The 12,841-nt window shown below is 31.5% G+C and overlaps 2 protein-coding genes across 4 annotated transcripts; one reads left to right on the top strand and one right to left on the bottom strand.

Moving 5' to 3' along the window:
- Positions 1–1,518: 1,518 nt before the first annotated feature.
- LOC143219645 (trafficking protein particle complex subunit 13) lies at positions 1,519–5,890 on the top strand. 2 transcript variants are annotated; one of them, XM_076445551.1, is made up of 11 exons: positions 1,519–1,627; positions 1,951–2,038; positions 2,984–3,152; positions 3,915–3,999; positions 4,406–4,533; positions 4,596–4,719; positions 4,838–4,934; positions 4,991–5,217; positions 5,297–5,397; positions 5,480–5,627; positions 5,765–5,890. In XM_076445551.1, exons 2-11 carry the CDS (start codon positions 1,996–1,998, stop codon positions 5,855–5,857), a joined length of 1,215 nt encoding a protein of 404 aa, XP_076301666.1. In that variant the 5' UTR covers positions 1,519–1,627; positions 1,951–1,995; the 3' UTR covers positions 5,858–5,890. The 2 variants fall into 2 exon arrangements, with proteins under 2 accessions (XP_076301666.1, XP_076301663.1); XM_076445548.1 differs by having other exon boundaries at positions 1,559–1,876.
- Positions 5,891–6,333: 443 nt separating this feature from the next.
- On the bottom strand, positions 6,334–12,838 carry LOC143219687 (GPN-loop GTPase 2). Of its 2 annotated transcripts, none has more exons than XM_076445558.1 (8): positions 9,585–9,743; positions 9,367–9,457; positions 9,135–9,242; positions 8,727–9,034; positions 8,426–8,631; positions 6,969–7,083; positions 6,683–6,878; positions 6,334–6,594 (listed from the first exon to the last, which is right to left on the bottom strand). In XM_076445558.1, exons 4-8 carry the CDS (start codon positions 8,845–8,847, stop codon positions 6,354–6,356), a joined length of 879 nt encoding a protein of 292 aa, XP_076301673.1. In that variant the 5' UTR covers positions 8,848–9,034; positions 9,135–9,242; positions 9,367–9,457; positions 9,585–9,743; the 3' UTR covers positions 6,334–6,353. The 2 variants fall into 2 exon arrangements, 1 of the variants encoding a protein (XP_076301673.1); XR_013011439.1 differs by lacking the exons at positions 6,334–6,594; positions 6,683–6,878; positions 6,969–7,083; positions 8,426–8,631 and adding exons at positions 10,407–11,568; positions 11,711–11,928; positions 12,007–12,165; positions 12,244–12,838 and having other exon boundaries at positions 8,878–9,034; positions 9,585–10,307.
- Positions 12,839–12,841: the final 3 nt, after the last annotated feature.

Here is a 12,841-nt window from a genome sequence, read left to right as displayed (position 1 = left end):
AAAAAATCTTAAAATCTGTATGTATGAGTTACATTCCAGTAAAATCAATAAATCATAATATATTTTAACACTGTGTTAATCCTCATACGCTTCTCAAAAATAGTTGCATAAAAGAGACTGGGATAATAAATTCACTCATTTTTCTTCTACACGATAAATTGACAAATTATGTTTTATTTGTAACGTTATATTTTAAAGAAATACAACTCACAACATAGACATAAAGGGATTAATAATTACATAGTATGTGAAATAAGTAAATGGGTGAATTTTACGCGGCAATAACCTAAAACCTGCGAAATGTCATGCCATTGTTGCGTCCCCATCGCGCACGCGCTGCGCGCAACGTGTCTCCCATTTGCCTCACTCAATCCCCGTCGACATGCGCAACGTGTCTTTGGTAAATCTCTAGTGAATTATATTAGAGATTCCAATAAATAAATTAAGATGAAGTTTATTAACAAAACTTTAATAGAATTAAATTCTTTGATCACAATATTTTTAGATCCAACTTCATTGATGGCAAACTATTGATTAAACAAATTGTATTTTGTCAATGACTGGTGAGTGTCGCTACAGTCGCCACATTTACTGTCGCTCAGTGCTGCCAGATGGTTGTGAGATCGCAACCAGGTACTCTCCTACTTTTCCCCTTCCACTATCCTATTCCATCGCTTTAGGATTGAGTGGGGCAAATGGGAGACACGTTGCGCGTGCGCGACGGGGATTGAGTAGGGGCAAATGGGGGACACGTTGCGCGTGCGCGATGGGGACGGGGACGCACACACACGCAACGATGACAGATGAGATGATATGACATTTCGCAGGTTTTAGGTTATTGCCGCGTATCGTATCGTACTCGTGTACATATACGTACTTAATGAAATAAATCATATGGTTCGTTCTAAATAGACATTGTAAACATTCTTTATTATATAATAAATAAAATGAATTGTAACATGTGGGAGTTTCAGTCGTGAAGCGAAGTATGAATGCTTTCTTTTATATGTACAATTGAAAAAATTTTGAAATCTGTATGTATGTAGTACTGAGTTACATTCCAGTAAAATCAATAAATCATAATATATTTTAACACTGTTAACCCTCATACGCTTCTCAAAAATAGTTGCATAAAAGAGACTGGGATAATAAATTCACTCATTTTTCTTCTACACGATAAATTGACAAATTACGTTTTATTTGTAACGTTATATTTTAAAGAAATACAACTCACAACATAGACATAAAGGGATCAATAATTACATAGTATGTGAAATAAGTAAATGGGTGAATTTTACGCGGCAATAACCTAAAACCTGCGAAATGTCATGCCATTGTTGCGTCCCCATCGCGCACGCGCAACGTGTCTCCCATTTGCCTCACTCAATCCCCGTCGCACACGCGCAACGTGTCACTTACTCTGGTGGTCGTCGGAGAGGGGGTACCTAAAATCGGCGTGATTCCCCTCATCTGGCAGCACTGCTGTCGCTACAGTCGCCACATGTCACATATTACTGCATATTACTCTGGTCATCAGAGAGGGGGTACCTCATATCGGCGTGATTCCCCTCATCTGGCAGCACTGAATCACATGTGATACTTCAGCTTCAGTTTGCTTCAGCTTCAAGTATTCACTGTTTTTAGTCAATTTCAGTCAATTTGTACATTTGAATGAAATAAAACTCTTAATGTTTTTGTATTTGCAATATTGTTTGCAATAAGATTAAAGTCAATCTTCTATAAAAATTTCATTTAACGTTATTTTTAAATATATTTATAATTGAAAATATCTTTTGGATATTTATTTGCTTTATTTGTATTTGTGTGTGTGTGTGTGTGTGACACCTGCTACCAATGCACCAATGTTTTTCAAACAGTATGCTAAATTATAGGTTATATAGTCTTTATAAGTGTCATTTGACACACAGATACCATTATTACATTTTTTAGTAAGTCTTCTTCAAATACAGTCGCTGCTAACAGTTCATAGTTGAAATGGAAGCTAAACCAAAAAATGAACATTTATTAGCATTGAAAGGTAATAAAACAATATGTTAATAATATTATATTTTAGAACATGCATGTACATACAATAAGGAGCAACACTGCGGACAAATGAAACCAATTTTTTTAGAAAATCATTCTTTATGCGTTCATTAGGAAGGAACAACAAAAAGCTCAAGAGAGAGAGAGAGAGAGAGAAGCACATAATTTTTACATTTACTTGAGTTTAAGAACCGATTAATATTTCATTCTGTTACATTTAAGTTTACTAGTTATAATATTTTATTCTTAACTCTCGGATGTTCACCAATCCCAAATACTGATGTAAAGATATTTACAAAGTGAGTGTACATCTAATAGTCATAAAATTTTAGAATTATAATCTGAACTAGTTTCAGACTATTCACAGACTATTACAATGACGAGTGTTATTGAAAAATACTAAATATGGAAAGATGTAGTATCAATTTCAAAATAGAATTTATATTTTTGTTAATCAATTATATATAGTTACCATTCTTTTTTACAATTAGAAAAGAATGGTGACTATATAATTTCTTTTTACACTGCGCCGTGCAGTACAGTTTGCGACATTTTGTGAAAATCGTGCACAAACTTATGCAATCATCTGATACAAAGATTGTTTACAAAGTTTTACCAAGAACATTTGAATCTTTCAGATTACTCGGATGGGTGGTCAGTTAGACATACTCACATTATTCGAGACATGCATTTTATACTCGTACAAAACTGAGTTAAAAAAAAAATATTATACATAACTAACTAAATATAACAAACTTAATATACTAATTCTTATCAAAGCTCAAATAAATGTAATACCGTGTATTTCTTGAGTTTTTTTGTTACCAAGTTTTATATAATAAACACATAAATAATAATTTATATGTATGCGCACCATATTTGTTGTTAGAAATACTGTTTGTATGTATTCATTAAAAATATTTAGCTCTTTTTTCAGTGATGAGATTAACTCGACCTACTCTCGCAAGTCCAATTGTTGTAACTTGTGACTCGGCAGATCTTCCTGGCAATACATTAAATAATGAACTTAAAAATGATTGTACTGCTTTACAAGGAATGGAAACTCTTACTGTAGGACAATTTATGGTCTTACCTCAAAGTTTTGGGTATATATATATGCTTTTACAATACATAATTATATTATAGATTGAAAGTTTGTAGCATTTATAAATTAAAATTGAACTAAAATTGTTCATAGATGTATTTAATAATATATTTTCTATTCTGTTCTATTACTTTTTGCCATTTTCGAGGTAACTTCTCTCCTGTTATTGAATAAGCATATGAATAAATACCTTAATTTAATCTTCGATTCTTAATTTGAAAATGCTGTCAACTCTCTTTCTTTCCAACCCAATAGTTTATGTTAATAGAGTAGAACTCCATTTATCCGGATTGTCAAATATGATCACTGTTTTCTTGTTTCATCCACTAATTAATTAATATCCTGAGTCTACAACTTGGAAGTCTAGGAAACTGTACAGCACCTAAAATGTCATTCAAATCTGACAAAACGAATTTACAGACTTCTTTAGAACATTTTAATTAAATTAAAGTCTTATACTGTATATATAACGTATTTTGCTTCATACTATCAATATTGTTATAAAAGTATACATACAAATGTGTTAGTTATGTTGTTACCGAACTTTCGAATTATTCAAATTTCCGATCACCCGGATCGAGCTGGTCCCATTTGAGTCGGATAAATGGGGTTCTACTGTAATTGTAATTGAACAAATACAAAACACGATAAAGTCATAGTTATTATATGTATTTAAATTCCATTTATCAATGTTTGATAATATGAATAATAATATTATTTGATATGAAAGTATGAAATTAAAACTATGCATACATCTTTCCAGGAATATTTATTTAGGTGAAATGTTTTCAAGCTATCTATGTGTACATAATGGTAGTGGTCAATTTGTAGAAGATGTTAGTGTTAAAGTAAGTATGCAGCTCATTGTTTTAACTACAGTATTTGATATTTTTTGAATTTATGTATTAGTTACTACAACATATTATTAATGCATAATATGTACACTAAAAGTACAAGCGTGTGCGAGATTCCCGTAAAATATCCGGGATTCCCGACAATGTACGGGATATAGAATAATATTTGGGATTCCCGAAAGTGTCGTTATTCTGCAAGTATGGAGAAACTTCAAAATGTCGGGAATCACCACAGATATTTTCGGGAATTCTGAACATTTTCGGGATTCCGAAATTCTCGGGGGATTCCGTCCCGATCCCGAGAAAAATGATAAAAAATTAAAAGTATGTTGTAATAATAGTTGTTGTACATGCTTTTTTAAAACTAATGAATTATTTTTAACAATGTTTTATACTATAGGCAGATTTACAAACAAGTACTCAAAATATTCCTCTTTCTGGTAGCAATGGAGAAACAAAAGATTTACCACCTGATGCTACAGTCGATGAAGTAATACACCACGAAGTAAAAGAAATAGGCACACACATGTAAGGATGTAAAGTTAAGAAATACTTTAATACTGTAAATAATCAATATGAATATATTTCAGACTAGTATGCGAAGTGACTTACACACCTATAACATTGGGCGCTACTCCACAGTCATTTAGAAAATATTATAAACTTCAAGTGGTGAAACCATTAGATGTGAAAACAAAGTTTTATAACGCCGAGGTAACATCTTTACAATTACAAATTTTATATAACGATAAATATGGTCAATTGTAATATTTACTTCTCTATAATAAAACTGTTCGATATAAAAAAATTAACAACATTATTTTTTTTAAAGTCAGATGAAGTATATCTTGAAGCACAAATACAGAATCTCACAGCTGGACCGATATGTTTAGAAAAAGTTTCTCTTGAATCGTCTCACTTATTTAGTGGTAAGTTTTCTTGTGTACTATTAGTAGATAAAATTACACATATTTTATATCTTCAGTGTCAACTCTGAATACAAATGAGAAGGGAGAATCCATTTATGGATCAGTTAATGTATTAGATACTGATTGCAGTAGGCAGTACTTGTATTGTTTAAAACCGCAATTAACTTTGTTAAGAGATCCAAAAATGATGCACAATGCAACAAACATTGGAAAATTAGATATTGTCTGGAGAAGTAACTTAGGAGAAAGAGGAAGGCTACAAACAAGTCAGTTGCAAAGGATGGTTTGTCATGTTGTTATATTATTTCATGTGCAAACAGTATACGATTTTCTATAATTTCATTAATACCTCAATTTTTTAGGCACCTGAATATGGTGATCTGCGAGTCACTGTAAAAGACATTCCTTTGAAAGTTTACCTTGAACAATCACTTACATTCAATTGTCGTATAATAAATACATCGTATGTACTTTAGTTGTGTTTAAAAATTTGTTGTAAAGTAACATACAGATGTTAAAAATGATAGAATCATATATCTTTTTAGAGAAAGAAGTATGGATTTAATGCTTTGTTTGGATTCTAGTAGCTCTATAGCATGGTGTGGCATATCTACTACAAAAATTGGAACACTAAAGCCTGGAGTGTCAATCGATATTCCTTTATGTTTAATTGCATTACAGAGTGGTATTGTAGTGAGTATTACTTTATAAAACGTATACATATTTGTCTACATATATAGGAAACAAAATAGATAGGCCTTTAGTGTTGTAATATACAATATATTTCAGTTAAAATTTGAATATGTTAGGTAAGCCTTGTAAAATTTCAGACTATCTCAGGATTGAAGTTGGAAGATATATTTTTGAAAAGAACATATGACTACGATGATTTGGCGCAAATATTTGTGAGTCAAAATGACTAATCAACAGTTCAATAAATTATTTAAACTACATAATCGACTGTATCGTTTCCTAAAATTAACGTATAGTTGACAAAACTGAATCAGTGAAAATCTATAAATATAATTGCCAGTTCCTCTGTCCTATGTAACGGTGAAAAAATCTCGAAACACAGAAGACCTAGAAAGTTGAAATTTGATACACAGACAGCTGGGTAGCCCAAAAGGCTGCACAAACATGTTTTTATCCTGGAAGTCCTTCAGGATTAATTGCTAAAAATAAATTAGTGGCATACCTCCAGAAATAAGCTAACATCTGTTGAGGGTTAACAAATTCGGGACTCGGGACGAGCAAATCAATTATGTATATCATAAACTGAGCTCAGAAGCCAAAAACACCGAAACAACCACCTAAGAAATTAATCGATGCTGATAGTTTAGTCATTCAGAACATGTGTGTGAGCATATGAACACGAGAATAAATAACATCATTTGTATGATTTGTTTACAAAACATGTCTTTATTCAAAATATGAATCTATTGTTGACATTCTCTCGCTTTCGTTTACTGCTCCAACAGCACATGCAAGTAAAGTTTGAACATCTTGAGGTTCATTTCCACCAAAGATATAACCATTAGCTTTATCTACTGCATTTTTTACTTGCAATAACAATGCTTGATTAGAGATATCCAATGGTATAAAGCTGACAAGACTGTAATCTTCTATCAATGACACGAAGGCTGCATTCAATTTGTTGTATCTAGAAAGATTTAGTGTTTTTCATTTATCAAAAATAGTAAAACTAAAAAAGATAGTACAAAAAGGTATTATAATAAAAAAATAATTACTTTGCAGTAAATGGGTTTTCGTCTAGTTTATCCAATAAATATTTTAAATTAAGCACTTCAGTATAATAATCCACATTAAAATCTAAGCGATGACTAAATTTTTTCATTTCATCAAACTTTGTCATTATGTTAACATGAGGTAATCCTAGTTTTAACATGGTTGTAGTACAAAGGATTAAAGAAGATAAGTATTTACCTATAAATCAAAATATTGTTAGAGTGCATTATTTTTGTACATATAACAATATTGTATACTGATAAACGTATGATAAATATATTAAATTACCAGGATCGCTACAATGGTGAGAGTCTATCAAATGTACACTGCATAGTCTGACTAAATTTTCTCCTAATTTGTTAGCAATTGCACTGATCGAGTTGTGATGCGTATACAGTTCAACCTGTTATGAATATCGGTATATAAATATAATTTACTGGTATATTAGAATTTTTAGAGTACATGTTATGTATAAAATTTGCTATATTATATATAGGCTATACATAGAGTGTTTCAAAATTTAATCTTCTCGCGACTTTTTATGTTTGACAAAAATGTTTAAGCAGAAGTCGATCATTGATATTCATTCTAGTTCATTAATGAAGTAATTTTTAAACTAAATGAAAAAACATTCTAATAATACAATCCTCAATTCTTCACGACGACTTTTCTGTTCAAGGTCTCTGGGTAAGGTCATCTCAAGGTCATAATAAGCTAAATGAATTCATCTTAAAGTTGTCTATAATACTGTGTGCAGTCGAAACTACATAATGCTATTTGAAATCGAATTTTATTAAAATTCTAAACATTGGAATTTGTTGTAGATTATGGATCGTTAAAACATTTTTCAAATCACTGTAAATGTAACATTTACGATAAAGGGTGTTATAATTAAACACGAATGTTGGAATATCTCGTAAAGGATTGAAGCTATAAAACAAAGTTCTTGCAAAAGTAATTTGGTATAAGGGGCAACATTATGCGCGGTATAAATGATTTCTGTGTGGGTGAAGTAATGGAGGAGATTTGGAAGCTAAAATAACTATTTTAAATAACAATTGTGAAACATTTAAGTATCGTATGAGATATTATATCAATTTCGTATCCACTAAATTTAAAAATCATTGAGAATGAAGAAATATTGTAGGTAGGAAGAAATTTTAATTTTCGAGTTAAAATAGTTTCAAGTACAAAGGAGTTAATAGGATGACGTGTCTATAAAATTCTTTACTGACTTCGCTGTATCTACATAATATGGTGACATCGCTTCACAGTATTTATTTAGTGAATTTATTTTATCGCGAATAGTTAACACCATTTTAGAAAAAAATGCCTGGTATTAACACTATTGATAAAATTTACTAATAATGAAAAATCAAACTATCTTACAATAAATTACTACAACTGAAATAAATATTTCCTTGACTTTTCGACTTGTTGCACACTCGTGCTTAAACGGGGGTTGTTTGAAATATGAGAATCAACTTGAGAAACACTTTTAAAAAGTCGATTTTTATCATGAGCACATTGTAGAATTGGTCTCGACGTTCGCTAGAATGCTTTAAACATTTAAAAAAATTATATTTTGGTTTCCAAATCTCCTGTACTACCTCACCCACAAATAATGTGCCCCTTTATCCAAATGATTTTTATAGGAATTTTTTTGTTAGCTTCTTAATTCCTTACAACTCGTGTTTAAATGTGACAATGTGTATATATCATGCATAATATTATTGTATACGTACTTGTCCTGGGCAATCAATAATGATGTAGTAGTCCTTTAAGTCTAACACTTTTGTAATTAACCATTTCACATTCGCTTCTAAGAATTCCATACAATAAACCAAAGCACCGTTTGGTCCAAGGCCGTAATGTGACATTACATCTTCATGTTTGATTAATTGAGATATGTCTACTACTGGTTTGTATTCCATATTTTCATTCGCTGGATCTACAAACAAAAGCAACAGTGATAAAAACTTCTTTTGCTGTTATATGCATATGTTAACAATGTATTTATATATATATATATATATGTATTTTTACCGATATTGATTACAGCAACTTTTCTACCGAGTTTCTCCAAAAACTTTGACATAGCATGACAATAGGTAGTTTTCCCACTCCCGGGTGGGCCAATAACCAATTGACCAAAAATTAAACTCATAATTATATGGATTTTATAACATTACCACGATTTTATTTTATTTATAGCTACAGCAATAGCTTTCATCGTCTCCGAATCATAATCTTTCAAAGATATCGATACTAATAATGATTTATCTACATTAATCTGTTCTGCTATGAATCGAGCAGCTGCTACAACTTCGATATCATCCTTTCCAAATAAAATTCTGCAATGTACATTCACATTTTATGTTACATAAGATAGATTATAAATTATGATATCAGGTGTATATCATATATATTCTAAAATATTCATTAATTACTTACTTTGTAGAATATACACTATTAGTCAACTGATGTATTATAGGTCCTCTGGTTACTGATACCAATGACCCGAACTTCTTAAACTGTGTGATTATTAATAAAATGCGATTGCTGCAAAAATAAATAAAATACATAAATATTTTTAAATAGTTATGAATGAAGCACATTTGTTCACAAATATAATACATTTTTTCAATGCTCGATTAAGTACGTTTATAATGTTTTATTTTGTTACCTATAGACCTTCACAGCAATATCTGTATGATGACCATTGATTACAATGGAACAAGCATAATTCTTCATATTTTATCGTTTGTATTAATTATCTGCAAGTAACATTTTAAATATATAAAATTACAATTAATAACATTAACTTAATTTCTTGCATTATACTATATACATATTTACATCACATTATAAATAAAACTTAGGGTGCAGTTATAGTGCACTTACATTTTAATCCGTTCATGTGCGTTCGCTATTCCTAACAATTTTATTTTATAAAATGAACTTTTCACAATATCATTGCGATTTGCGATATCGTGCGTGGGTGGCTGAACTCTGGTACTTTTTCGAAGCACTTGGCATCACTGTTTCGAAGTTCGAAGCACTGTTCAGAGTTCAGGGCGCCCTCTCAGCTAAAAATTTAGTTCGGCTCGAAATGGGCTCGAACCAGCTCGAACCGAACTGAACCGAACATAGACCAAAACAAAAACCGAACTAAAACGTATATGTGTTGGTGATCACACAAAAGGTACTCAAACATATCACACATAGTTAACCTCACATGTACGTGTAATCGTATTCATCGCTAGCTATTTAGTTATGAATTGGGTTTTTTAGAAAAATTAATTTACAACGGTTATGTATGTGTACATATTTATTATTATTGCAATATAACATATTCATAATATAACATACTTATTCACAATAAACATACTTATTCATAATAAACATACTCATTCATAATACAACATACTTATTCATAATAAACATACTCATTCATAATACAACATACTTATTCATAATATAACATCTTCATAACAACTTCATACATAATACACAATACTTTATACATAATATAACATTTTCTTCTTCGTATAGTTGCGCCTTGGCATCCTTTTTTGCTTGTTATTCCTCCTATTTCATGGATTTTCCATTCGTTCCAAAAAGTAACTGCAATCATATAAGAATAAGATAATTCAATTATATAATTTATTAAAAATAGAAATGTATACTGATGGAAATGGTTATGAATACATAGTAGACATTTACCTGATTCAATTTGCAGTTGCGTTATTTTTGCATTTTTCTTTAAGGCTTTAATCCTTAAGCCTTTAAGCCTTATCATTTGGGGTGAAGTTTTGATTTTGGGATACGCAAGTGTTTCTTATACTTCGATAATGCTCTTTTATATATATTGAAGTTCAGAGGCAATGTTGTCTGTTTATTAGACAAAAGTGAGTTTACTTGTTTTAGAAATTGTGTTATATAATATTTCGCTATTTCGGAACTTAGAAAAGTCATTTAAGATGTTAAAATGTGTGTTGCATAAAGACCAAGAAGCTCTCAATTCTTCTTGAATCTTTTTTTGCAAATTAATACTGAGTTTCCTCTTGAAACAAATCGTCGGTACATATGAATGTAAAGAAATTTCAACTTTTTTGATCAATTTATCGAAGTCAGACTCCTTATCGGTGGCAACACGGGGTCTAAAGAAACTGGTCTTGCAATCAAAACAGTTTTTCACCACATCCAAAGACAAGGCTTTCAGGCTTATGTGATCTGCCACATGATTTCTCACTGCAGCTCTTCCTTCTTCTGGGATGGTTATTCTTTCCTCCAGTACAGGTACATAATCGTAGTTATCTTCTAATGACGCATGAACCTGCTGGTTATCTACATCGTGAAGGAATTGTTCCAATGTAAATAGCATCGTACCATCGCATATATCCTCACAGTTGTTGCCAATTGTTCGTCTAGATGTAAGATTGTTTACAAATAAGACTATAACAGTGGCAACTAACTGATCGCATGTGGGATTGTTGTTGTCTCCACCAATGCTGCGAACTTTACTGAAATAGTTTTCCAGCGGATCCTGATTTACATATCTGGGTTTCAAATTTCTGAAGCCTGAATTAGATACACGCGTCCATAATTTTTGGAAACCAGATATAGTAACGATCCAATTCTGTATGGATGGTACGGGTCGAGTAGGTTCATGCGTATTAGATCTTATGCAGTTCCTTCAATGCGTTTTCCCAAAATGCATGATGGGGGCTGTTCGCAGTTATGACCGCTCTTAAGGGTGTTTCCGGCCGAATAGTATGTCCATTTACAGAATCCATTAAATCATTTAAAACATTAAGGATTCTTGTGGTTGCCTTTCCTTCTGCTGTTGGCATTGTTTTTGGACCAACGCGTGTTTCTATTGAACCTAGAAAATACAACTGTTTGTTAATTTAACAATGTACAAGATTTATATAATACATTTAAATATAAACATTACTAATATACCTCTGATATTGGTTAAAAACTCTATGTTTACATTTAATTGTGTGAATAAAAAGAAAAGATACCTCGTTAAGCCATTATCTCTTATGAATTTATTTGCTAACGCAAGACGCATTTTATAACTTTTTAATTTCTTGCGAGCATTGTATAGTTGTTTCTTCCATTGTTTGGCAACATCAAAAAATTGTTTGGAATTTGAGGTCATAGTTGTTGGAATCCTATGTTGAAATGCGTTTTTCCTTCTTTGTTTAGTAATACTCATCTCTGCTTCAGCTTCTTTATCCTATCAAACATCATTAGCATACACTTTTATTGTTAATATTGGGTCATTGCATGTTATCGATTACCTTAATATACATACCTCTTGTTGAAGATTTAATGCAGTATCATCTTCTGGTGAATCAACGCACATTTCTTCCTGTAAATGTGTACCCAATTCCTCTGCAGCATCCTCCACATCATGGGCATGGTGCCGTTTTGGCAAAAGCGAACTTGGACCTGCATCTTCAGCTTCTTTATCCTATCAAACATCATTAGCATACACTATTATTGTTAATATTGGGTCATTGCATGTTATCGATTACCTTAATATACATACCTCTTGTTGAAGATTTAATGCAGTATCATCTTCTGGTGAATCAACGCACATTCCTTCCTGCAAATGTGTATGCCTTTTTGGTAAAAGCAAACTTGGAATTGCGTCCTGCTTTAATTTGCGCCTGACTAATGATGGAATAACATCATCTTCTGTGAAATGCAATGCGCATATATAAAACTTCTTCAATTCGTGTCCAAATAGCCCATCTTGTCTTGGAGAATTTACGGCTTCCTTCCATTGCAGTGCTCGAACTGGGTCTTTAGGAAAACCATGTGCAGGAACCTTCCAACCAGATTTGCAACCAGGCACTACACACACGTATCCAGGCATCTTGCAGCTTTATACTCTATTAATACTACACTTTCAAGTCTAAAAATACAAAAGAGAACACACAAAAGAACACAAAAGAGAACTCCTTTTTAACTTACATCTTGCTATATTAAGTAATTAATAATTATATTAATATAAAAGTTATTATATTGTAAAAGCAATTATATAAATTTTAAGAATTAAATATAAAGAATTCGCAAGAATAATCGGTACTCCAAATATTGAGTCTAGCGTGATCTGACGTGGTCTAGCGATGTCAACGAGCGCA

Source organism: Lasioglossum baleicum, chromosome 2 (genome assembly GCF_051020765.1).
Source record: "Lasioglossum baleicum chromosome 2, iyLasBale1, whole genome shotgun sequence".
NCBI classification, from domain to species: domain Eukaryota; kingdom Metazoa; phylum Arthropoda; class Insecta; order Hymenoptera; family Halictidae; genus Lasioglossum; species Lasioglossum baleicum.
This window is presented reverse-complemented; position numbering and strand designations above follow the sequence as displayed.

Bases quoted from the DNA above. Each gene is read 5' to 3' on its own strand.
- LOC143219645 (XM_076445551.1), top strand. From the start codon at position 1,996: ATGGAAGCTAAACCAAAAAATGAACATTTATTAGCATTGAAAG. The intron at 3,153-3,914 runs GTATATATATAT...ACATCTTTCCAG, and splicing joins GTCTTACCTCAAAGTTTTGG to GAATATTTATTTAGGTGAAA. The intron at 4,720-4,837 runs GTAACATCTTTA...TTTTTTTTAAAG, and splicing joins CAAAGTTTTATAACGCCGAG to TCAGATGAAGTATATCTTGA.
- LOC143219687 (XM_076445558.1), bottom strand. From the start codon at position 8,847: ATGAGTTTAATTTTTGGTCAATTGGTTATTGGCCCACCCGGGAGTGGG. The intron at 7,084-8,425 runs GTACGTATACAA...TATTCATAACAG, and splicing joins TTATTGATTGCCCAGGACAA to GTTGAACTGTATACGCATCA. The intron at 6,595-6,682 runs GTAATTATTTTT...AAATCTTTCTAG, and splicing joins GAAAACCCATTTACTGCAAA to ATACAACAAATTGAATGCAG.